A 24,992-nucleotide genomic window follows, 5' to 3' on the forward strand; every position below is an offset into this window, starting at 1 on the left:
GGCTGAACTGTGCTGCTCCGAGGGGGGCTCAGGCAAAGCTCCCCCAAACGGTTGCCCTGCGAAATTCTCTGCCTGGAGAGCGGGAGCAGCACCGGCACTGACTGCTCCCCAACCCCGCGGTCCCCAGAGGGTGTGCCTGGGCCTGGCATGGCGCAAGGCCTTGCCGCAGGCCTGCGGCCTCCCGGGCTGCCGTCACCGCTGTCACGCTGGCATCAGGCCCCGTCCCCGGAGGCGTCTGCGGGACCGGCGGGACCCGGCGTCCGGTCCCTTCCCCGGGGACGGGGCGCGGAGGGCTACATGCGGGACTACAACTCCCATGGTGCTCCGGGGCTCCACTGCCCCCGACGGCCGCCGTAGCGCTCACGTGATGGCGATGGCCCGGCGGTCACATGACTGGCCAGTGAGGCAGGGGCTGGTGGAGGTGTGCGCTGCTGCCGCCCCGTATGGCCAACGTCGCCAAGAAGGTGTCCTGGTCCGGCCGTGACCGCGACGACGACGGCGAAGACGGCGAGCGCGCGGGCGAAACCACCCCGCTGCTCAACGGCACCGGCCCCGGGGCGGCGGGCGGCGCCCGGCAGGTAGGTACCGGCACAGGGATAGCGGCACAGGTACGGGGTACCGCTACCGGCAGGTGGGTACTGACACTGACGCGGGGGTACCGCCACACGGGGGTAGGGTCTGCCCCTTCCCGGACCCCCCTGCACCAGCCGCCGCTGGAGGGGGCTGGGGCCGTGTCTGCGTCCCCCTCCCCTGTAGTGTTTCACCGTGTCCGTTGCCGCGGGGCTGGGCGGGGGTTGCCGGCAGGAAGCTGCGGGGCGCCGGGGCTCTGCTCCGGGGGAAACTCGGGCCCCCTCTGGGCTCCCACCAAGCCGGGGAGCCCGGGGAAAGCAGAACCTGGCAGGGCCTGATGCGAACAGAAGCTGGGAGGGAGCCGGGGCATGGGGCCTTCAGGTCACTTGTGGAGAAAAAGCTGAGCATGGGGGCTGACTCACCGTCCAGCGCCTGCCCTACAGCAGGGTAGGCTCCCATCACGAGGTGCCTGCATGCAGCGATGCCAGTGCCCAGCCGGGACCCTGTTGCAGCTCTGCAGGCTTGGCTCCTGCCCACTCCTCAACTGTGGGCACAGCCCAGCAGCCTGGTCCCTGTCAGCAGGACCTTGTGCTGAGCTGGGGCCTGCTCCTGCCTGCTGGGGCTGCCCTCTTTGTTTCTACTGAAAATACTGCTCTGTGAGAGAGCCTGTTGCCTGGTACACTGCTGATGCCCGGGGCAATGTGTTGGGCTCAAACACAAGAGCATCTAACGCTGGCGTGGTGGTGGACATTGTGCAGTACGTACGGAACTGTGCTGGCAAAAAGAAGTCTAGGGTGGGACCTATCACAAATGCAGGGAGGCTAATTCCTTCTTGCAAATAAATTTTGGTTAATTAATTGAAGAGAAACTTCTCACCATTGTAGCTGGAGGCTTCTACTCGGGCCATCTGCCTAGCAGTCTCTCCTCCACACGAAGCACACTGTGACTCTGGCTGACACACTCCGTCCCTGTTATAGAGCAAAGCTGTGGTTGCGTGGGCTGTGCTGGGTGAGGGCTGTGGTCTTGGTAGGACGTCAGGCTGGGTCCTTGGGGCGCTTCCGTGCTAGCACTGGGTGGGAGAGGAGCTGCCTCCGGGCGATGTCCTTGAATTTCCTATGAAGAGTTTGCTGGGAAACCTGAGCTTAGAGGAGGAGGAGGAGGAGGAGTGGGGCCAGCCTTTGGCAGCTGTTAGCAGGAATGTCTTGCCAAGCATGATTCTGTGCTGCCCTGCTCCTGTGCAAGTCAGAACAGCAGGCTAATTAGAGGGAAATGCAGGGTTTGTTAGGCTGGAAGTGCCTAGTGTGACATTGTGGGAGCAGGGCATGGCAGCTGGAAGGAGTTGCCTGTTCCTATGCAGCTGTTCTGGTGTGAAAATAAAAATAATTTTCCCAGCCAGTACAACAGGGCCCCATGAATTTACAGCATGGGTTGTCTTTAAAGACCATGTGGTGAATTCTGCAGGCCTGAAGAGTGTTAAAATAGGGATTAACCAGATCTCGTGGCCGTGGGTCAGTTAGGAATGGGTTTCCCTTGTGGCTCAGAAGAAATGCCTGAGCTCCCTCTACAGCAGGGCTGGTCAGTGGTGATCAACCCTGCTGATATGCTTTATTGTCACTGTGTCCCTTTGCAGTGCAGGTGGCTCAGGCCCCAGCTGGTGACAAGGCGCTACATGGTATTTTCCTTAGCAAAAGAGGAGAGTGAGTACCTTGCTGGAGCTCCAAACCCATGGCTTCCCAGACCACACATGCCTCTGGCAGTGTCAGCTGAGTTGTCACCGTGGCACTGAGGTTGCCTTTTGGTATGGGGCAGATGCTTCTCTCCCTTGGATGGTCCTTTGACCTAGGTGCCGCATGGTCGTATAAATTGAAGTGGGAAGGCAGGACAGCTTTGGCAGAGAAATTAAGGGAAACTGGAGTTGCTTAGCTCATGGGAGACTTAAACTTGAGTTATGGTAATACAATAAATATGTCCCCAGCAGAATGTCTTCTCTCTCTTATGTGCTTATTTAATGGAAATGAAAGTGATCTTAAAGTGACAAAAGGAACCATGGGTCTGTAGTTCTTCATCTGGTTGCTGTGAGAGACAGACTGAGCAGTTGTGGGTGGGAGGTAAGGAGGGGCTGGATAAACATGCCTGTGACTGTAGAGGGGCTGCTACAGGGCTGTCCTTGAGGTCTACTCTGGTTTTGGGGCTAGCTCAGCACTGCTCTGGAGCTGACTGAGCCTTCATCCTTTCACCAGGACCCTCTAGTGCCTCAAGTATATCAGGAAGCAAGAGGCTGCCTGTATGTCTGAGCATCACACCTGCCATGGGCTGCCCTTTTCCCACATTCTAGAGCTGTGTGTGTCAGTTCTTGGGCTGAAGAGTGGGTAGACGATTTTAGTAAGAGCAGCCAATTTCCATCATTAGGCATTTTTTGAAAAAGAACACTTCTCCTTCACTACCCGTTGAAGATATGCTCTGTGCTTGTGCTAAAATGCCTTGACTTTGGGTTTGGTATAATGCTCCTGCTCCAGTGGGTGCCTGGAACAGGGGGTGTGGGCAGGGGGTCACCAAAATATGGACCAGGATGCTGCTGCTGGGTGGCTTGTTCTTCTTAACTCCTGTGTGTTTATTCTGCCTCTCTAGATATTGTTGGTCTTGTTTTCTTTAACTTCAAGTAACAGGGTGCAAAATGCAGCCTTTGTGTGGCCGGGTGGCAATGCTGGAGGTCTGCTGTGCTTGCTGTAATTGGAAAATCTGGGGGGGAGGGGGAGGGGGAGGGGAGAAAAAGAGAAGTCTGCTGGGTGAGCCCTGGTTCCTGGCAGATGGGCTGCAGGTTGCGTGTCCCTTGGGTTCTGGCAGAGAGGCTGCCTGACCCTGCTTGCCCACTGCTGCCTGCCCAGTGCCAGGAGCCTGGAGCTGACCTCCCTGGGAAGCTGCTGCCCTTGGGTGGTGGCAGGAGCTTCCCCAAGCAGAGGGGTTTTAGCAAGTCCAGTCCCTTCTGCTGGGTGCTCACATGGTCAGGGACTGCTGTAGTGCTTTAACCTTGCATTGCTCCTCTGCAGAGGGGACATGTGGGACAAGGTGCTTGGAGAAAGGCAGGTGATCCAGGACAATAACGACATCTCCCAGCCTTGTGCAGGTGAGGGGCAAGAAGCAGCTCTGCCCTGGAGTGGCAGCGGGAGGTCAGAAGCAAAATTGCATCCGAGTAGTGATGCCATGGGGTAGTCCAGACATTTTCTGTGCCCTTATGGGCCTGGAGATGAGGAGCCTCATTCTCTCCTGGTGTGGTTCATTTCGGGGATGATGGCTGTGTTGGTTTGAAGCCCGTTGCAGCTGTAGTTGTGTGTCAGAGGAGGGGGATTTCCAAAGCCTTGTGGCTCATCTGCACCATACGCTGCTGTAGCTGGTGATGGGGCTTCCCAGGCTAGTGAGCCATGCCTGCTGACACAGCCTTGTAGTCTGGAGGTGTCCTACCCACCTAAGCAGGTACCAGGAACTCCTCGGCAGAGTGCGCTGGGGCCAGGAAGGCCCTGGGTGCTGGAAATCCTCTTCTTTCCCTCCCACTGCTTCTGCAATACTGCTGTGTGCTCCTGATGTGGTCTGCACCACACTTTATCTCATTGATAACAGAAAGCCATGTGCTTCCAGTTCGTTAGTGAGCAGCAGGATGGTGATAAGGGCCAGTGTATAGGGGGGGTGTCTTAACACCAGGTGGTGGTTGGTGGGGGTGGGTGATGTCCTGCATGGAGCAGCCTTGCTGGCTTGTCCCTGTGGAAGTCAGTTGTGGAGCAGAGTTCCTATTTATGGTTCTTCAGAGTGACTTTTGGGAGGCACGGCCAGGTCGCTGTGCATGCAGCCTGTGTTTGTTCTGTGGTGTTTTAGTCTTGACTGAAGTTGTTCTGCTATTCACAAACAAGGATTGTTCTTTGACTGCTCTGCTCGGAGGTAAAATGCTGCTCTAGCATCACATATAGCTGTGTGGCTTCTTGTCACCTTTGCCAAACTGGGATGCTGGTAGCAGTGCTGCTGCCTCCCACCCTGACCTGTGATGCTCCAGGCTGGTGCCAGGATCTGCATTAGGCTGCTGCTGCCTGACTTTGGAGGTAGTCCTCTTGGGGCCTGAGTAGAAGGTGGTCGCTGAGACCTTCTGCCAGACTTTTTTTCTTGTTGAGATTGATCCTGAGTTTGCCCTCGCCCATCTTGGGTGGTGCTGGAGTGGGTGGCAGGTGATGAAGGGAGAAGGGGCCTTGGGAGGTCTCTAGCCTCACCCCTGCTAAGAGCAGCAGATATGTTAGACCAGGTTGCTCAGGGCCCATCCCCAGGTTCAGTGTGTCACCACCCTCAGAGGGAATGTTTGTCTCTGATATCTAAGCAGAAGTGCCCTTGCTGCAGTTTGTCCACTGCTTCTTGTCATATCAATGCAAAGCTTCAAGAAAGGTCTGGCTCCATCTTCTCTGTAACCTCTTGTTAGGTGGCCGGAGATGGCAAGAAATCCCTGAGAAGCCCCAGCTTCTCCTCATATGTCTTACCACATGCTCCAGTCCCTGGCTGTCTTGCCAGACTCACTCCTGTGTCTCAGTGCCTTTCTGGTCCCTGGGGAGCCCAAATTGGGTCCCAGGCATGCTCTGGCAGGTGCTAAGCAGAGGTGTGGGATCCCTTCCCCAGACCTCCTGGCTGTGGTCTTGCACAACCCAGGAGCTAGCTGACTGCCTCTACTGTAGCTGTGGGCTGCTCACTCCTCTTCAACTTATCTACCAGCTTGCTGCAGGACTTTTTCAGCAAAGCTGCTTTCTAACCATTGGGGCATGTCCATGTTAGGTGCAGGGCTTTGTATTTACCTCTGTTGAACTTTGGGGGCTTCCATGCAGCCTGGTGAGGTTCCTCTGAGGAGCAGCCCTGCCTGCCAGTGTACCAACTGCCCTGCTAACAAAGGTGTTAAGCAGTATTGGTCCAGATGAAGGCTCCAGGCATCTTTCTGCAGAGCTCAGAATGGGTAAGGAATTAGCTTTACCACCTAAACAGGGCAAGTGCTGAGGGCTGGGTGCTGCTGCTGTCGGAGGCAGGCTCAGCTGGCCTGAGAGCCTCTCCTGGGGCAGGAGAGCTGTTGAGTCCTCTGGATTTTGGCCACAGTGTGTGTTGTTATGTGGAGAAAATCATACTGTGGTCACACCAACATCATATGTACCCAGGATCAGCAGCTGTCTTGGCCTGAGTTTGAAAAACAACCAAAGGAGGGTTGAGCCGTCCATGTGCTCAACGAATCTTCGAGCCATGCACAAATAGCCTTCTGTCTTGGCTCCTGGATGCCTGAATCTCCTCTGTCCCTCTTATAACAGTCAGGTGCTGATAGAAGTAGCTTTTTCCTGTCCTCCTGGCATGTGGTCCCCATGCCAGGCGAGACAGGAGCAGCCTCAGATAGCTACTCCAGAGTGACTCAGCCTGTCTGGATGCTGGAGGGGTGCCCAGGCTTAGGGGGAGGGGGGCACATATTAAAAACATGCTGCTTGTCTAACAAAGTTCACTGAATCACAGAATCACACAGAATCACAGGTTGGAAGGGACCTCAGGGATCATCTAGTCCAACCTTTCTAGGAAGAGCAGAGTCTAGACAAGATGGCCCAGCACCCTGTCCAGACGACTCTTGAAAGTGTCCGATGTGGCTGAGTCAACCACTTCCCTGGGGAGATTATTCCAATGGATGACTGTCTTTACTGTGAAAAATTTTCCTCTAGTGTTCAATCAGAATCTCCCCAAGAGCAACTTGTGTCCATTCCCCCTTGTCCTCTCCATGTGACTCCTTGTAAAAAGGGAGTCTCCGTCTTCTTTGTAGCTACCCCTTAAGTACTGGTACATGGTGATGAGATCCCCTCTGAGCCTCCTTTTCTCAAGGCTGAACAACCCCAGCTCTCCCAGCCTACCCTCGTATGGCAGCTTCCCAGTCCTTTGATCATCTTGGTGGCCCTTCTCTGGACCCCTTCCAGCCTGTCTACATCTTTTTTTGTATAGTGGGGACCAGAACTGTACACAGTACTCCAGGTGTGGCCTGACAAGCGCTGAGTAGAGCGGGATAATGACTTCTTTATCTCTGCTGGTGATGCCCTTTTTGATGCAACCCAGCATCCTATTGGGCTTTTTGGCTGCAGCAGCACACTGTTTGCTCCTGTTGAGCTTCCTGTCCACCAGGACCTCCAGGTCCATTTTGACAGAGCTGCTCTCCAGCCAGGTGGATCCCAGTCTGTGCTGCACTCCTGGATTATGTTTTCCCAGGTGCATGACCGTACACTTTTCCCTGTTGAACTTCATAAGGTTCTTGCTGGCCCACTCTTTGAGCCTATCCAGATTTTCCTGCAGAGCAGCTCTCCCTTCTGAAGTGTCTACTTCCCCACTCAGCTTGGTGTCATCTGTAAACTTTGTCAGGCTACACTTGATCCCGATATCCAGATTACTTGTAAAGATGTTGAATAACATTGGAGTCCCCCAGTGATCAATATTGGGCCCAATATCGATCCCTGGGGGACTCCACTTGTGACAGGTTGCCACTTTGAAAAAGAGGTATTTACCACCCTTTGGGTGCGGCCTGTTAGCCAATCCTCCACCCACTGCACAGACCACTTGCCTAGGCCATAACACATCAATTTCTTCAGGAGGAGGCTGTAGGCCTTGGAGAAGTCCAGGTAGACAATGTCCACTGCCTTCCCCGTGTCAACCAGGCAAGTCACTTTGTCATAGAAGGCCACCAGGTTTGTCAAGCACGATCTGCCCTTAGTGAAGCCATATTGGGTTTTCCCAATCATGTGCTTCATTTGACTTGTGATGGCCCTCAGGAAGATTCGTTCCATAAGTTTCCCAGGGATTGAAGTAAGGCTGATGGGCCTATAGTTACCCAGATCCTCCCTTGGGCCTTTCTTGTAGATAGGGGTAACATTTGCCTTCCTCCAGTCCTCTGGGACATCCCCCGTGCTCCATGACTTCTCAAAGGTTATGGAGAGTGGCCTTGCAATGATGTCAGCCTCGGGTGGATGGTGTCAGGGACCATCGATTTGTAGGGGTGAAGTTCCTGTAATAATTCATGTACTAACTCTTCCTTCACTGATGGTGGGTTGGTGTTTGGATCAACCGGCAATTTCGTTCCCAAAGCCTGGGACCTGACAGTGCTGGTAAAGACAGAGGTGAAAAAAGCGTTGAGGACTTCTGCCTTTTCAGCATCATTGGTGATTGACTCTCCTATTCTGTTTAACAGTGGGCCTATGTTTCCCTTCTTTTTCTGCTTGTGGTTGACATACCTGAAGAAACCTTTCTTGTTATTTTTGACATCTACAGCCAGTTTCATTTCAAGCTGGGCTTTTGGTTTTCTAACTGCATCTATGCACGCTCTGGCAATGCCCTTGTAGCTCTTGACAGATAATCCTCCACTTCTCCATCTCTGGTATGCTTCCCTTTTGCATTTGAGTAGACCCAGGAGGTCATGGTTGAGCCAAGGGGGCCTCTTGCTCCACTTACTTCCTTTTCCTTTGTAGGGGATAAACTGGCTTTGTGCTTCCAATAGAGAGTTCTTGAAGAACTCCCAGCACACACTAGCTCCTTTATCTTTCATGGAAGCTTCCCATTGAATCCCTCCCAGCTGAGGCCTGAGTGAACTGAAGTTTGCTTCTCTAAAATCCAGAACCCTTGTCTTAGAGCTGACCTTCAGCACACTCAGCAGGATCCCGAACTCCACAATATTGCGATCACTGCAGCCAAGGCTATCACTAACCGAGATATTACGAAGCAGGCTTTCTCGGTTTGTGAATAGCAAGTCCAGCAGTGCCTCATTCCTGGTTGGCACATCTAACATTTGTATCAGGAAACAGTCCTCTACGCATTCCGGGAACTTGGTGGATGACATGCGAGCTGCCGTATTGTTCTTCCAGCAGGTGTCTGGGTAGTTGAAGTCACTCATAAGGACCAGGTTCTGTTGGCCAGAAACTTGCTTTAGTGCCCCAAGTATCGCTTCATTGACATTGTCATTGTGGTTAGGAGGTCGATAGCAGATGCCCACTGTGAGGTCCTGCTTGGAGATAACCCCTTTGACTTTAACCCAGACCAGTCGCAATCACCATAGTTAAACTTAATACATTTGAGGTTTTCCTTAATGTAGAGTGCAACTCCTCCACCTCTTCTACCTTGCCTGTCCTTACGAAAGAGCCTGTAACCATCCATTGCGATCCCCCAGTCATTTGAGTTGTCCCACGATGTTTCAGTTACTCCTATGATGTCATACCCTTCTGAGTGGGTATTTTCCTAGACTGCGTGTATTCGTATACATACACTTGAGGTGATTGCTTTTCTGTTTCACATCCTGGGAGTCAGCTACAGAACATTTGTCACCACAGAAAGCAAGAAATCCCAAAGTTGTTGGCTTCAGGTCCAGCTGCAGCTCCTTTCCCTTCATCTCTGCTTGGGTCCTGCTGCCACCTGCTCCACTGGGAGTGAAGCTGCCATGCTGTGGCCCCTTGCTCCATAGGGAGTGAGTGTAGGTGGGATGTGTCACTGGTTTGTCCCCATTTGGTCTTCCTGTGCACCTCCATGACCAACAGAAGGAGGATTTCCCTGAAGGGCTGGTCCTATATCAGGTCTGAGCCCAGGTGTGAGTGGGGGACATGGCACCAGTGACAGTTTCCATCTCATTGCCTTGTTCTTACCCTGGACATGTGGCATCTAGTAGGAACCTTAAAATTTTTTGCTTCCTGAAGCCAAGTGGAGGGGAGTTCCCTTGCAAGGTCTCAGCTTTATCCCTCCCAGGGTTTCAGGGTGAGGACCCCGTCCTTCCCTTCTCCCCAGGTCAGCAGGGGCCTGGCTGGGGCATCCAGCATGGCTGGGCACCAGTGGGCGCTGAAACAGGTAGTTCCTGCCTCCGGCTTGTGACTCTGTGTAAGTTCCTACATGTATCCCCCCTGGGGAGGTGACAGTTTTGGGTATGCCTGGCTTGTAGGAGCCCACGGTGGTCTTCTCTGACTGCCAGGAAAGTCCACCTGGCTCCTTGCCAGGGGGATTGTGGAGCCATCACAGACCAGAACCAGGCTGGTTTTGGTAAACCTGTGTCCAAAAAACACTCCCTGGAGCCCCCTCCTATGGGCAGATCCACAAACATGTGACTCCCGTACTGGGGACGCCCCTGCCTGCAATGGCTCAGACTTTTGGGGATGAAAGGTTACCAAGGAGGGTTTGAGAAGCTGGAGCAAAACCCACCTGCAGGTCAGGGAGTGAATGAGAATGTGGAACAAATGGAGAAATGGGAAAATAGGTCAGGCTGCAAACACAATGCAATATTCTTTGTGTGCAGTGACATGCGCGGCTCCCAGCTGCTCTGGCCTGCACGTTCCAGACAGGATCTGTGGGGATTAAAGCAGCAGAGGCTTGATCTGGGATCTGTTGGCTTGCTGATGTGCCAGAGCCCTGCTGTTGCTCACCATCCCTCTTATATTCTCCAGTCCTTTAGCCTGTCAGCTGGGGAAGAGTGAGGCTCTAGAGGGGAAGATCTTAATGTTGAGAAATGGTGTTTGGGCTGTACTTAGTGACAGTGCTGTTCACACCCTTGTGCGTTCCTGTGTTTCACAACGGCAGAGGGGTGATGGCAGCTTGCCTGCTTCTGCTGGTCCCCTTGCAGCACTGCCCAGCTGGAGGCTGGCTCAGCTGCAGCCCAAGCCCTTGCCTGCATTGGCCAGGAGACAAGAGGTGCCCCAAATAGTGCAAAAACTCCCGTGTTACACAATGGTGCTGCCAGTTAGAAACCCGGTCACCAGCAAAAGGAGAACCTCCTTCCCCAGAAGGAGATGCGAATGCTCCTTCCCAGCATTGTGCTGGGTCTGGCTTGGAGAGGCACTGGTGTCTCTGAGGCTGTGTGGGAGCAACAAGCCCTGCTTCCTCCTGTGTGTGCTGGCTGGCAGCTGGCCCAGCCTCCACTCTGGTTCTGGGTGCTCAGAGGGGGATGAACGTACTGATGTGCTCATCTCTCTGGCTGGAAACTGCTCCATGGAGCGGATGGCCTGCCCTCAGCCTTCCCTTATCGCTGGCTGGGTGTGCAAGCTGAGGAATGGCCCTGGCAGGTCTTGGTGTGCTTGTGATCGTGGAGATGGCACTTTCTGTTCAGGGGGTCTGTACCTCGCAGCTCCAGGGGAATGTGGAACGTGCTGCTCAGCACGGGTTTGTTGGCTGCACGGTTGCTGTGTCAGGGTGTCACACTCCTTGGCTGGAGGCTGTCAGTGACTCTCGCCAGCTCTTGGGGCTGCCGGCTACCAGTCTTGAGCTGCTGCTGGCTGGCACCTTCCCTAGGGCAAGCTGGCTCTGCCAGCTAACATGTTGCAGCAGCTTGCCCAAACCCCAGCAGACTGCTGCTGCCTCATGCTCCCTCTAGAGTTGTGGGTCCCACATTCCCAGTGTGTCCTCCAAGAGCAGTCCTCTGTGAGTGCTGCACTTTGGGGGGCTCTGGCAGTGGGCAGGCAGGCAGAGCTCGGCGAGAGGCACAGAGCATGCGCACCCGTGTGCTTACTCCTTCCTTCTGCCAAGGCTTGCAGCACGTTTGGGACTTGACCTCATTTTCCCTTCTCTCCGCAGCTCACTCCTTCCTCCTTCCTGCGCATTGGACAGCTGAGCAATGTGGACCTCAACGAGGACATCCGTGAGCTGGTGAGTGGCACAGAAAGGGGTCCACCATTACTGAGACCACTTCCCTTCTACTAACAGCTGTTTTTGTCCCGTCCCCCCCGCCCACATCCTGCTTGTCCCATGAGGGCTCTAGCACTTCCTCCTGGGTTGGGTGACCTTCGTGGTGTGGGCAGCTGGCTGCCCCTCTGCCTTGTCTGTTGCTGCTTCCTCTTAGCTGCAGCACTGGCCCAAGGACATCATGGTCCCCAGCACCTCTCTGAATGCCAGCACCAGCTCACTGGCACGGGAATCTTCCTCCTATGGGAGCAAATGTGGAATCTAGTGGCATGGGAAGAGATTTCTTTCTTGTCACGAGAGCTCCAAGCCGCTTCTCTTGCCTGCTGCCCAGTTGAGTGTGAAGGCAAGGGAGGGGATCTGTAGTGGGACAGCAGCTGGGGAAGGTACCTTGGCCCTGGGGACAGGGTTAACGGCAGATGAAGCATCTTGCGAAAACTCTCAAGTTTCAAGTTATTCCCCTTCCATGCACACCTGAGAAGTTTTTCTTCCGCAGATTCTCCTGCGTCAGCTCTGGAGCTGTAGGAAGAACAAATGGGAAGAAGACTTTTGCTAAACATTTCTTGTGGAATTCTTAAATGTGAAGAAATATGTCTTAATCCAACACCTTGGAGGAAAGGCTGGGCTGGCTTTGGACATAGCTGTGATGCAGGGTGCTACTGCTCCAGGGGCCCTTCTGGCATCCTCAAAAAATGCCCTAATTTGGAGCTGGGAAAAACTTATATGGTCAAAGGTGTTTGGGAAACAGAATTTGGTTTCTGCCCAAAGTCGTGGGCCTGCTTGAAATAGTTCCTTGCTTTCGGCTGAAGGGATTTCCTGCTGAGGTGAAAGGTTGCTGTCCTCTGGAGCACAGAGCTGCTCAGAGGCAGCACCAGATCAACATGGTGGCATGGTACCCAGCTGGGCAAATGCTCCATCTGCCTGTGGGGAAATGTCCTACCCAGGGGTAGAGAGGCAGTGGGTGATGGTGCACCCCTGACAGCCTGTTTCAGCTGCCTTAAATCCCATATATCCACCAACTGGTGGAAAATCATCCTAGATCCTGGCCTGCTGGACAGCTTGCACTAGGGCCTGGGTCTCTGCAGTCCTCCCTGCTACTCCTGAGCATGAAAACCAGCATTAAACCAGTAATTATGTGGCAGACAGGAGGGCTGGACTTGGACCTGCCCCTCGTAACCTGTGCATTGCATCCCGCAGGAGACGGAGCTCCCTCGGCAGCATCCCAATGAGATCCCCCACAATGAGAAGCTCCTGTCACTCAAGTATGAGGTGAGCGCCAGTCTCCCTCCCTTAGCTTTGCCCTCTGGGATGCATTGCGTGAAGTACCTGGGGTGAGGGCTTCTAGCTGCCCAGCTAGAGGGATTTCAGCAAGGAAGGAGCAGGATTGAGGGAGGAAAAAGATACAGGGGTGCAGAGGGGCAGAAGTGAGGATCTGAGGTCAGCCCTCTCCAGCGTGGGTGTCTCTTCCCCTGTGCTAGATGGTAACGGCATCTCCCTTTCCTGAACTAGAGCCTGGACTATGACAACAGTGAAAACCAGCTATTCCTGGAGGAGGAGAGGAGGATAAACCACGCAGTGAGTCTCACCACAATCCCGTTGCCCACTGTCCCTGCCGCCAGGATGGCTCAGGGAATCCATTCCTCCCCCTGCCTGGCTGCTGAGGGGCTTCTCCACCCAAGGGCAGGTCGTGCTCAAAGCAGGTCTTGAGCTGGGGTGGGTTTTTATGGGCACTGACCAGCTTGTAATGAGCCATAAAACCTCAGGAGCAGGACCCAGCATACGATGGTTCGAATGGGAGCTAGCCTGGGTGAACATGGTGGTGGTGTTGGGCAGCACAGGGCAGGTCCCTGAGCAGAAGGACTTCTGGAGCTGTGAGAAGCATCTGCCGTGGGGCCTTTGGGAGTCAGTGGCGCAGCAAGAAGCCCAACAGGAGGGACCTCATGGAGGCAGGCAAGCTGGAAATGTATGTCTGCTGGTAGGGATCCCACAGAGGGGCAAGGGTACTGGTGTAAAATAAGTAAATTGTGGCCAGGCTTTGCAATTCTGGGTCAGCGAGCATCAGCTTTCCCTGGGCAGCTCAGGGTTGTGTTGGAGAAGGTGCCCAGGTGGGTTGGAGTCCCGCCAATGCTGGTGAGGGCCCGGCTAGGCAGCAGCAGGGTCTGATGGCTGTCTTGTCCCTCAGGCTTTCCGGACAGTAGAGATCAAGCGCTGGGTCATCTGTGCCATGATCGGCATCCTCACCGGCCTCGTTGCCTGCTTCATCGACATCGTGGTGGAGAAGCTGGCTGGGCTGAAGTACCGGGTAGTGAAGGGCAGTATCCTCTCATGGAGCTGTTGCTGCCTGCCAGCTGGGAGCTGCGGGGTGTCTGCTCCTGGTAGCCGTGGGAGGGGTGCTGGGGGAGAGGGCAGCGCTTCCTCATCTGGGTTTGGTGGCACAGACTCTGCTGCCCAAGGTGCTGCTGAGTGCCCAGCTCCTCTGTGGGGCTGAGCTGTGGCTGGGCACTGCCATAATGGAGGAGGCTCCTCACAGCAGCCCGCCCTGGCTGCCCTAAGTGCACAGGACCTGCTGCACTGCTACAGCCCAAGAAGCATTTTAGTGACGTGTTATCACAATGGGAGGGATGGAACCCAACTGATACTAGGCTTTCCTTGAGCTGCTTCCCCAGATATCGACAAGTTCACGGAGAAAGGAGGCCTGTCTTTCTCCCTGTTACTCTGGGCCACCCTGAATGCCAGCGTGGTGATGGTGGGCTCTGTGATCGTTGCTTTCATAGAGGTAAGAGTTTGGAACTGGTCTGGGTCAAGGTATCCCTGTGCCTCCTGCCTTGGCTCTTTACATGGGGGAAGCAAGTCTCCAGAAAACATGCAGATTTGTGTAATAGCAGATGTATTTCTGCCAGATTGGCTCTTAGTAGCCCTAGTTCCTCGGTGTTAGCTCCAGCTGTGCTTTTGAGTTTTTCCAGGGTTGTCTGACTCATGGAACATGTTGCCCTTTGCTGGTAGCCTGAGGCAGAGGGTGTGCTCCAGCTTTGGGTGCAGGGGTAGCTCTCACAAGCCTTGGCCCTGGCTCGGCCTCTCTGCATTGGGTGTACATGAGTACTGGCAGAGAGTGGACTGGTTGGCTGCCTTGGGGACATGCTCAGAGGACAAGCTAGAGACTGGGGCTGGTTGTGGCTGGGACGGGGCAATGGTTCTTTACAGGCCACTCTGAGTCAGTAACGTCTTCCTTGTGGCTTTTCTCTTGCTCTCCCTGGCCAGTAAATGTAAGCCTTCTGCAGCACTGGACCTCTCACCATGACATGGTGGTGGGAACGCCCTAGTGTCCCCCAAGAAGCCAGCCAGCTCCTTCTCCCTGGCACACTTGCCCTTAGAGCCAGTGGGTGCCACCCTCAAGCCCGTCTCCAGAGCCTGTTGATAGGCTTTGGCCTCATCTCTGAGCCTCCCTGAGGGTGTGCTTGGTGTGCCCTGTGCTGAGAGACAGGAATAAGGTGGCCAGTGTGTCCCCATCTTGGCAGCCACTCATGCTCTCTCTGATACCCACAGCCTGTTGCAGCCGGCAGTGGCATTCCCCAGATCAAATGCTATCTCAACGGTGTGAAGATCCCGCACGTTGTCCGCCTCAAGGTAGGAAGTGGAAGGTGGTGGTTTGTGTGCCTTCTGCCCATGATGGGGCCCCCTCTGCCAGGCTGGCCTGGGTGTGCTGTGTTCTCATGAGGTGGTCCCTGCCTGCGCTGCTGTGGCAGACAAAGAGCTGGCATGAGCTCCCACCAGCTCTGCTGCGCTGCCTGGCTCTGTAGCTGTCCCCCCCAGTGTCAGGCAGTTAAACCTCATGCCCTGAAATCAGCAGATGGCACTGGGAACAGCAGCTTTGGGTCATTTCTTTGCTCTGGCCAAGAAGGAAGTTGGCCAACCCCACTGCCACACTGCGGGCACTGAGAATCACAAGTTCACCAGGGTCACTGGCTCCTGCCCCTGCAGCTGGCTGGGTCTGTGTCCCCTGTGGCTGCTGCAGTTGTGTTCTTTGTGGCAGCTGTGTGATGTGCTCTGCCTGTCATCTCTGTTTTGCAGACCCTGGTGATCAAAGTCTGCGGTGTCATCCTCTCGGTGGTTGGTGGCCTGGCTGTTGGGAAGGTGACGTGCACAAAGTGCTCTCTGACACACTGCTGGCATATTGTTGTCCACTGCTGGCACATGTGCCACAGCCTATCACTGGCCCTGCACTGGAAATGGGGTGCTGGGGGCCCTGCAGTGACTTCCCAGTTTTATTCCCTGGTCCACTGGCCAAGGTGACTGCGGTGTGGCCAGATTTCAGGAGCCCCTGGGGCATGCAGCACCACTGAACCAACCTGTGTATGGCTCAGCTGAGGGCAGGAGAGCGGCAGCCTACATCCATTAGTGGCTGTCCCTGCAAATGTTAGATGGTGGCAACCTGGGTTCCCCGTTGGGACCTTTCTAGCTTGCTGGGATTGAAGGCAAGCAAGGGAAGCCTGACTTCCCCTTGGCTGGAGGGAGTGCTGGCAGGAACAGGAGGTGGCCGTGGGATCTACTTGCTAGAATGAGGATGTAAGGGGGAAAAATGGTGAGGTCTGTATTTCTTAGAGGGAAATCCTTCAGGCCAGCTGCTTCAGGGCTGTGATGTGATGAGCAGCATTCAACATCCCTGACTGTCCCTGGGGTTCTTCCTCCACCGATCTGACTCTGCTCTCCTGTCAGTAGGAAGGACCCATGATTCACTCTGGAGCAGTGATTGCTGCTGGGATCTCCCAGGGAAGATCCACGTCTTTAAAGCGAGACTTCAAGGTTGGTGTTGAGGGTTGAGGGGCTGTGCTGCATGTGCCCCTCCTGTGCCCAAACCAAGCTGTTCCTCAGGGTCATGCTCATGGCTTGGGGTCATATATGGCAAACCCTGTATCTTCCCTAAACTTATGCCAGTGCCCAGCCCTAAACATGCATTTGCTTTGGTGTTTCAGATCTTCGAGTATTTTCGCAGAGACACAGAGAAGAGGGACTTTGTTTCAGCTGGAGCTGCTGCTGGCGTCTCAGCTGCATTTGGTGCCCCCGTGGGTACGTGTCTTGGCTCTCTGATGCTGAGCGGTGCCTGTACTTGGATCTCATCAGGAAGTTGCTCCCACTTACATGGAGGCAGCTGCCGGGATCTGCCTAGGGCACTTCAAGAGCCCTCTGGCAATGTGCACAGCCGTGCTCCAAGCTGTCCCACCATGCCACACAGGTCTCAGGAAGAGAGAAAGGGGCTTCATCTGTCTTGGATCCCAAATGTTGGGATGGAGGAGGGCAATGGAGGGGCTTCACTTCAATCACTGATGGCTTGGTGGGCTTGCTGGTCCCTTTGCTGGAGCCTGTGAGGTCTGGGGTGGTGTGGGGCATGTGGGCTGGGATGAATTTGGGTGCCTTGGCTGGTGCTGTGAGTCTGTGGCATGCACCCCTTGTGAAGGTGATTGTGTCTTGCATTTGCAGGGGGTGTCCTTTTCAGCTTGGAGGAAGGAGCTTCCTTCTGGAACCAGTTCCTGACATGGAGAATAGTAAGTACTGAAAGCAGGGGCAGTAAATTGAGGGCTGCCAGCTCCTGTGTAAGGCATTGCCTTTTCCCAATGCCCATCAGCCCCAGGCCTTCTGCCATCCCTGCCCCAGCGGGCAGCCGTGTGTAACACGTTCCAAGGAGCAGCATCCCGTCTCCCCTTCTGTGCCCTGGTCCTCAGTGGCTACATTTGGACCTGGGTGAGCTCCATCTTGCTGCCAACTCCTCTCTAAGGGAGGTGCCTTGGGCTGTGCCCCAGGGCAACCAAGAGGCAAAAGGAGGAGCAAGCCCCGGTTAGTGTAAGCTGCCCAAGGGCCGCTACAGGGAACGTGGCCTCTTGTCCCTACCACACCATGGGTACCAAGCCCTATCCAAGGGCCTCAGGGCAGGGGGTGGTTCGAGGTAGTGCTGGGGCACATGGTAAGGGAGCGGGGCTGGAGGCATCTGGCAGTGCCTCTAGGCTACATATCCTTCCAGTTCTTTGCCTCCATGATCTCTACATTCACTCTGAACTCTGTCCTGAGCGTTTACCACGGCAATGCTTGGGATCTCTCCAGCCCTGGGCTCATCAACTTCGGCAGGTTTGATAACGAGGTATGGTATGGATATTCTGCACAGAGGGCTCTGAGGGGGTTAGAAGCAGCCCATGGCAGCTTGGGGCCACCAGTCTGTCTTAAAATATCACCTGGGGGCTGAGGGAGGCTCTGCCCTAGCAGGTTATGGGATCTGCCAGATCCTGGCTCTACCAACCCCAGCAGAAGGCTTTTCTGCAGCCACTGCTGGGTCTGGGGGCTGTGGGATGTCCAGGGGAGACTTTGGGGTAGCTCTGGGAGGTGCTTGCCAGCGCAGGCTTTTGCTGTCCCAGCAGACAGTAACCAGCTGCGGGGCTACAGATGGGCATGGGGATCTGAAACTTGTTTCTTTCTCGCTTGCAGAAAATGGGATACACAATCCAGGAAATTCCTATCTTCATCTTTATGGGAGTGGTTGGTAAGAGAGTGCTGCTCTTTCAGTTTGGTCAGTCTGAATAATTTCCTATGTTCTCTGCCTGAGTCTAAAGAGCTTTGGGATCCAGTTTCCTGGGGAATGGGAAATCCATTAAACTCTGGAGCAAAAGCTGCTTGTGGGGCTTACATGGGGGTGAGAGCTGGATCCTGGCTCAACCATTACCCTTGTAGCAAAGGCAAGCCACTTTAATCCACATACAGCAAAGTTGCTGAGTGGGGTCAGCACATCGTAGTCGTGGGCAGCCCTTGCTTTCAAAGGAGCTGCCCTTATCCCCATGGAGTTGGCCTGTCCCTTGCCTGCCTAGTGCCAGCGCTGTGACACTCGCCCCCAGCCACCCTGCTGCTGGTGCCAGGCTCCTCTTGGTGTTGGGTCCTGGCTGTCTCCGCAGGGACAGCATCCATGTGTCCCAGGGTCACTGGTCACAGCAGATGGGTTGTTGATGTCTTCCTGAGCTTCTCAGGTTCCTTGTGTCCTGGACAGCCATAGGAGAGCCTGGGCCTTGTGTGCTGAGGTTTTTCTCTTCTGCATTCACAGGCGGGATTCTTGGGGCCCTGTTCAATGCCCTCAATTACTGGTTAACCATGTTCAGGATCAGGTAAGAGCTCATGGATAACTAAGGTGATTGACATGGGTTGGCTGGCACCTTCTGAACTCCCTCAAAGCAATGTTCCCAGCCAAAGCAAGACTAATCTCGCACTTAACGTGAGCAACAGCAGCCCCTGGGAGCTGGGGGAGCAAAGACGCCACAGGCTTCTCACTGCCTGTGGTCGAGGCTGTGACCCACAGCATCCTGCCATTGCTCTGAGCCTGCTAAGTAGTTCCCTTCAGTGACTTGAGGGCCTGAAGAGGTGCGAACATTGTGCAGACCTGACTGTTACGTGCTTCTGAGAGCAATAACAGATCAGAGAGAGCTGCTAAAGCCATCTGAGCCCAGTCTGGCGCAGCCAATACTTGTCACCAGCTTTCCAAACACCAGAACTAGCCTCATGGCCTCAGGGAGGGATGGATGACCTGTGGCCTTGGAGCAGGGAGGGGCCTGCAGCAGCTTCCAGGGCATCACTCCTCTTGGGCCTTCACGGGCCGCAGCTTTCTGGGCTTGGCTCTGCACTGTCCCCCAACCCAGGTCATGCCAGCCTTTATGGGAGCTGTGCCTGGCTCTGTACAGGGGAGGCAGGCAGGTCTGCTGGAGCTGGCTGGGCAAAGCTGCTTTTTCCAATGGCCTCCTGCCCTGGGTCCCCACGACAGCTTCACCAGGGCACAGAGTGCTGGACAGCCTGGCAGGGTCTGGGAAGGGAGCAGAGCCAACCAGCCTGTCTGTATGCCTGATGTGATAAGCCAAGCCAGGCTGCAGGTGATCCTGCCTGTACCCCTGGGTACCACTCATTTCTCCACTCCCTTGTCAGGTACATCCACCGGCCCTGCCTCCAGGTGGTCGAGGCCATGCTGGTGGCAGCAGTGACAGCAACTGTGGGGTTTGTCATGATTTACTGCTCGAGAGACTGCCAGCCCATCCAGGGGAGCACGGTGGCATATCCCCTGCAGGTAGGAGGTGCTGGAGAATGGCCACCCTGAGCCTGGGCAGAGGCTGAGGGCTAAGCAGGAAGATGAGGCCCTGCTGGGTTTTGTGGCACTGGACCTCACAGTCAATGCCCTCCGCTGCAGGCAGAGCTGGAGACCCAAGCACGGTGTTGGTGTGCTTGCTTCCCACAGCTGCCTCCGCATCAGCACACGTACCACTGAGCCTGGCAGCCTTCCCTGCCACAGGGCAGCCTGGATCTACTATTTCTAACTCACTCTTTTCTTCCCGCTCAGCTTTTCTGTGCCGATGGAGAGTATAACTCCATGGCCACTGCCTTCTTCAACACACCCGAGAAGAGCGTTGTCAGCCTCTTCCATGACCCTCCAGGTCTGTACACCCGGCAAGTGGGTCCTTGAACATGAGCAGAGCAGCACTGGGCTTGTGCGAGGTGGCTGACCTGTTCCCTGGCCACTCATGGGACAAGGCAGGGGATGATTAGAGTGGCTCCAAGAGGGCATGATGGGATCCAGCAAAGCACTGTGCCTGGTCCTTTCCTGCAGTGGTGGAAGGAGGTGGAATGGATGCTGTGCCTGGTGGTGCCTATGAGCTCAGCCAAAGTGCTGTGGTCTCAGGAGCCTGTGGCCAAGGACCTGGTTTTGTTTGTTCATGTTTGCAAGCTGTTGCTTCTGAGTTGCGTGGGAGCATGTCTGACCCTTGCTGACTGTCTGAAGTCCATCCTGGAAATGTCCCTGGCTATTTTCTTAATTAGCAGGGCCTCTTGGCCCAGAATGACTTTACCTTCTGGGCAGGTTGTGGAGGTGGATTTGCTTGAGAAGTGCAATTTCGCTCCCAGGTTCCAGCTCCCATTTCCCTTGGACCTAGTGTAATGACAGCATGCCCTCTGCTGGTCTGAGTTTTGTGGGCAGGGAGCAGACAGCCCCAAATTTCTAGATGCTTAGCCCAGAGAGTTCAGCTTGGCCACCTGAAGCCAAACGTCCTGTGTCTCAGGGCTGTTACCTGCAGTGCTGGGTTCTCCGTGGCTCAGGGTTTCGGTCCATTGACCTCTCTGTGAAGGAGAGGTTGCAAAGTACTCATTTAAACTAGACTGAGCTGCTTGGCAATCCTAAGATAGCAGTAGACTGAGTCCTTGGGACAGCAGGGTCTCACTCTGATGGCACAACATGTGCCGTGGGGCAGCTTGGGACTGGCCAGAGCAGCTGTTGCAGCTGCGGTATGGGAGGGGGTTCGCAGGACCTACTCTGCTGAGTTGACCCAAAAACTGGCAATATGACCCATGCCAGCTAACCAACACCTCTGTCCTCCTGACCTCATCCTCCAGCACTGGCAGTCCCTTGGGGCTTTGAATTTCGTCACGCTGCCTCGTGGGAGGCTGGGAACTGCAAGACTAGGAGGGGTTGGGTCATCGTGGGTTGTAAGATGGAGGAAAGGTACATGCTAGACTCAGTGGGATGGGTGGGCTTGGTATGGCACTGTCTGACTGGCAGGGCCCTTGAGTGGGCAGAAACAACCCCTAAAGAGATGGTTTGAAGGGCTTGCGGTGCCAGGGAGGAAGGTGCATCTGATGAGAGGGGATTTCACTGCTGAGAGTGTGTCATGGGGCTGCTGCTGTCTGTTCTCCCATGGTCGCAGCCCACTGGGGTGTCCTTTGGGCTGTGGGACCAGGACTGACTCTCCGTTCTCTCTCTATCTCAGGTTCCTATAACCCCATGACACTGGGCATGTTCACACTGATGTATTTCTTCCTGGCCTGCTGGACCTATGGCCTCACAGTGTCTGCGGGGGTCTTCATCCCCTCGCTGCTGATTGGTGCTGCCTGGGGGAGGCTCTTCGGCATCTCCCTGTCCTACCTGACCAAAGGCTCGGTGAGTGCTCAGTGGGAAGGAGGACTGGGCAGAAGGACATGCGGCACCCAGCCCTCCTCCCTCACTGCTGGGCAGGCATGGAGCTGGCTAAGAGCCCGGCACAACAGTCTGGAAAGGTGTGGAATGGGTTGACTCCTCACTTGATGTCTTCCCAAGCTGGATCTGGGCTTTCCCATGTCCCAACGGAGCCCTGATGGCAGCTGGGCTGTGCAGGTGGCCTCAGGCACTCCTCCCCACTTTGGAGGGGGGTTTTGGGGCCATAGTACTCTTTATCCCTGGATGCCCTGGAACCAGCAGCTGACTCAGCCCCTTCTCTCTCCTGTGCTCAGATCTGGGCTGACCCTGGGAAGTACGCCCTGATGGGAGCTGCTGCACAGCTGGGTGAGTTCCCCACTGCACAGTCTTGGCCACCTCCTGCTCATGTTGGGCTGAAAGTGGCATGGGAAAAAGTGGTCCATGCTTCCCTGGCGCAGCTTCTTCTGCAGCTGAAGCCCAGCCTGGCTGTCAGCTTCCTAATAACCCTGCCAAGCACAGGCAGTGCTGAGGCATTAGCAAGGTTTGGACTTGTCCAAGGTACCTCTGCTTGTGCAGGCAGTCCTGGATCACCATGCAGAGACCGAAGGGCCTCGGGTGCTTTGTGATCCCCTCGCCCTATGTTCCCCTGCTCCCCTAAACCCCCAAACCCCTTGGGTACCTCTCACAGGTGGGATAGTGCGGATGACGCTGAGTCTCACGGTCATCATGATGGAGGCGACGGGCAATGTCACCTATGGTTTCCCCATCATGCTGGTGCTGATGACAGCAAAGATTGTGGGAGACTACTTTGTGGAGGTGAGGGCTGGTGTGCTCACTGGGAGCCTGGGACCTGGCAAGAGGCTATGGCTTGGGGTTGGGAGTGCTGGAAAACTGCAGGGGAGCTGCAGGGGTCCAGGACAAGCATATGCTCCCTTTTGGAGGGAGCTCCTATAAGGCTGTACCTGTCAGCATCTTGCCAGACTTTTCCTGACAGCTTGGTTCTTGTTGCAGGGACTCTATGACATGCACATTCAGTTGCAGAGCGTGCCGTTCCTGCACTGGGAGGCCCCAGTAACATCCCACTCCCTCACAGCCAGGTAGGTGGGCTGGGGGATGCTCCATCACTCCTGGGGCAGCAGCTTTTGAACACTGTTGGCCTGAGCTGGAAATGGGGGTGGAGACATTTCATCCCCAGTGCCGCCAGCCCAGCCTCTTCCCCAGTGGGGAGCAGTGCCATGGTACGTTCCCTCCCTGTGTCCTGGGCAGGTTATGGGGATGGAGGAGGTAAGCAGAGGGGGAGGGGGGTGGAATTCGGGACTTGCTGCTGTAGGGGTGTTTCACACTGAGCCTTCCCTGCAGGGAGGTCATGAGCACTCCTGTCACCTGCCTGCGGAGGATTGAGCGAGTGGGCACAGTTGTGGACATCCTCAGTGACACCTCTTCCAACCACAATGGTTTCCCAGTGGTGGAGAGCAACCCTGATGCCACGCAGGTGGGCAGGGTGCCGCTTGTGAGGGGGTGCAGCTGGGGGTGAGCCATGTGAGGGCTGGCTGTGGCATGGGACCCTTGTCCGTGCCACCCCTATCTCATACGTGATGCTCTGTTGCAGGTGGCAGGACTGCGGGGTTTGATTCTGCGTTCCCAGCTCATTGTCCTGCTGAAACACAAGGTGGGTGATGTTCTTTGGCCTGTGTCAGAGCCCCAGTGTCCCCGTCCCACTGCTGCCTCAGGCCCCTTGGTGCCTACCTTACTTGGGAGGAGCTGGTGGAGAGTCCTTCACTTGGCACTTGAGGAGACAGTGGGGTCTGCCGTGCTGTGCTGGGGGTACCCCAGCATCATCCTGCATCCCACTGGGTTCATGAACCCCAATCGAGTGGGAAACAGCCTGTTCTTCTACAGGTGGTCCATCTGCCCCATGCTCCTGCTCTCTTCCCTCCCTGCCGTTATGTGTTGCCCTGGCCCTGGTGCCTGTCAGTGCTGCATGATGGTCACCAATGGCCTCTCTCTTCCCAAGGTTTTTGTGGAAAGGGCCAACCTGAGCCTGGTGCAGCGGCGGCTGAAGCTGAAGGATTTCAGGGATGCCTACCCCCGCTTCCCCCCCATCCAGTCCATCCACGTCTCCCAGGATGAGCGCGAGTGCATGATTGACCTTAGCGAGTTCATGAATCCCTCACCCTACACTGTACCTCAGGTAACAGCCAGGGACCCCTCTGCACCCTAGCAACTCGAGGGTCATGGGTGGGCAATGGGTGCTGGCTGGGGATGCCGCAGCCCACGCAGCCCCACTCTGCCTTGCAGGAGGCATCTCTGCCACGGGTGTTCAAGCTTTTCCGAGCCCTGGGGCTACGGCACTTGGTGGTTGTGGACAATCGCAATGAGGTGAGTCCCAGGTCGTGGTGTTCAGGCAGCCTGGGCTCCTCAGGGTGGGGGTACATGCTGCCCTTGTCCCCAGGCTCTGTGTGGCAGCATGGAGCTGTACCCTGTCCCTTTCTCGGCAGGTGGTGGGCATGGTCACCCGCAAGGACCTTGCCAGGTACCGGCTGGGGAAGGAAGGCTTGGAGGAGCTCTCGCTGGCACAGACATGATGCCAGGTGGTGCTGCCCAGTGGACATGTGCCCTGACCCCTCGGAGCCAGGGAACCCCTTTTGTGGGAGGCGGGGAGAGGACTGGGCCAGCCTGTGCAGGCATGACAGTGCCCAGAGCACTGACACGGCTGTGCTGCCCTGGCTATCCTGCCCATCGCTGTCCTCCCACGTCTACTGCCTCCTCTTCTCACCCCTTTCTCTGCTTCCCCAACGGATCCAAATGCACCCTTGGCTCTGTTAGCTTCTGGTGTAAGCTCTCCCTGAGGGTTGGGTAAAGGCTGGAGTGTGCCAGGGGCAGTAGAAGTGCCCTGCTAAGCTGGGCACAGTCCCCCTGCCGTGGTACGTGGCCGCCATCATCTCATCCACCCAGCCTGGGCAGTCTAGCACCTAGCCTGCCCTGGCCTCTGCTGCAGGGCCTGTGGGGAGCAGAGGAAGATGGTGGGGCTCCCTCCTGCTCCCAGGGCCCTGTCCTCCTGCTGGCTGGGTTGGGTTGAGCCCTGGGACAGGCGCCTGCATCTCTGACCAGAGGAGGGGGCTGTGCCCTGCTCAGCTGTGCAATAAAAGGGCTCCCGTGGTTCAGCAGCTGCCGCCTCTCGCTCTTTCTTGGCTACCTTGGCCACTCTGACCCCAACCTGTGTGTGAGGAGACACCCCTGGGGTTCAGGGCAGGGATGGGGAGGGGAGAACTGCCTGCTCTGGTGCAGTGTTGGTCCTGCAGTTCCCAGTGTGTGCCCCTCTGCCACTCCTGCCTTCTTCCCACTACTGCTGCTGCCTTTCCCCTCAGCCCATGCTGGGGTCCAGAGCAACCCTTGGGTGTGTTGCTGCACGTGCTGCAGCTTGTTCTGGCCCTTTCCAGCAGCCTGGGCCCTGCCACGCACGCCAAAAACTACTACCAGCCCTCGATCTGGCCTGGGGGAAGGAGCAGAACCTGCTCTCCCCTGGGTGATGAGGAGGGCTCCAGCCCTGGTACCTCAGCTACCCCATCTCCCACTGTCCTTGCCCCTCACCTAGGCATTGCCCCCTGCCCTGGCCTAGAGCCATGGGCCCAGTGCTGTCCCCTCCTTGCTTGGGCAGGGCCATCCTGGGGCCTGGGGGGCTTTTGACTGTGGGATACTGTGCTTAAATAAAGCCTGTTTGTACTTTTATTGTGGTACTGCCTGTGTCTTGCTTTCCCCAGTGCTGCTGCCCAGGCTT

At 55.8% G+C, this 24,992-nt stretch overlaps 1 protein-coding gene across 2 annotated transcripts; it reads left to right on the top strand.

The window, feature by feature from the left end:
* The first annotated feature begins 378 nt into the window (after positions 1–378).
* CLCN7 (chloride voltage-gated channel 7) lies at positions 379–24,943 on the top strand. 2 transcript variants are annotated; one of them, XM_075106090.1, is made up of 25 exons: positions 379–578; positions 11,149–11,220; positions 12,451–12,522; positions 12,763–12,828; positions 13,436–13,568; positions 13,920–14,029; positions 14,797–14,877; positions 15,322–15,384; positions 15,970–16,053; positions 16,224–16,317; positions 16,729–16,793; positions 17,267–17,383; positions 17,725–17,779; positions 18,332–18,392; positions 19,201–19,339; positions 19,610–19,703; positions 21,030–21,199; positions 21,529–21,580; positions 21,903–22,030; positions 22,226–22,311; positions 22,574–22,706; positions 22,824–22,883; positions 23,229–23,405; positions 23,513–23,593; positions 23,713–24,943. In XM_075106090.1, exons 1-25 carry the CDS (start codon positions 444–446, stop codon positions 23,797–23,799), a joined length of 2,415 nt encoding a protein of 804 aa, XP_074962191.1. In that variant the 5' UTR covers positions 379–443; the 3' UTR covers positions 23,800–24,943. The 2 variants fall into 2 exon arrangements, with proteins under 2 accessions (XP_074962191.1, XP_074962192.1); XM_075106091.1 differs by lacking the exon at positions 17,267–17,383.
* The last annotated feature ends 49 nt before the right edge of the window (positions 24,944–24,992 follow it).

The sequence above is a fragment of the Phalacrocorax aristotelis genome, chromosome 10, assembly GCF_949628215.1.
Source record: "Phalacrocorax aristotelis chromosome 10, bGulAri2.1, whole genome shotgun sequence".
NCBI classification, from domain to species: Eukaryota; Metazoa; Chordata; class Aves; order Suliformes; family Phalacrocoracidae; genus Phalacrocorax; species Phalacrocorax aristotelis.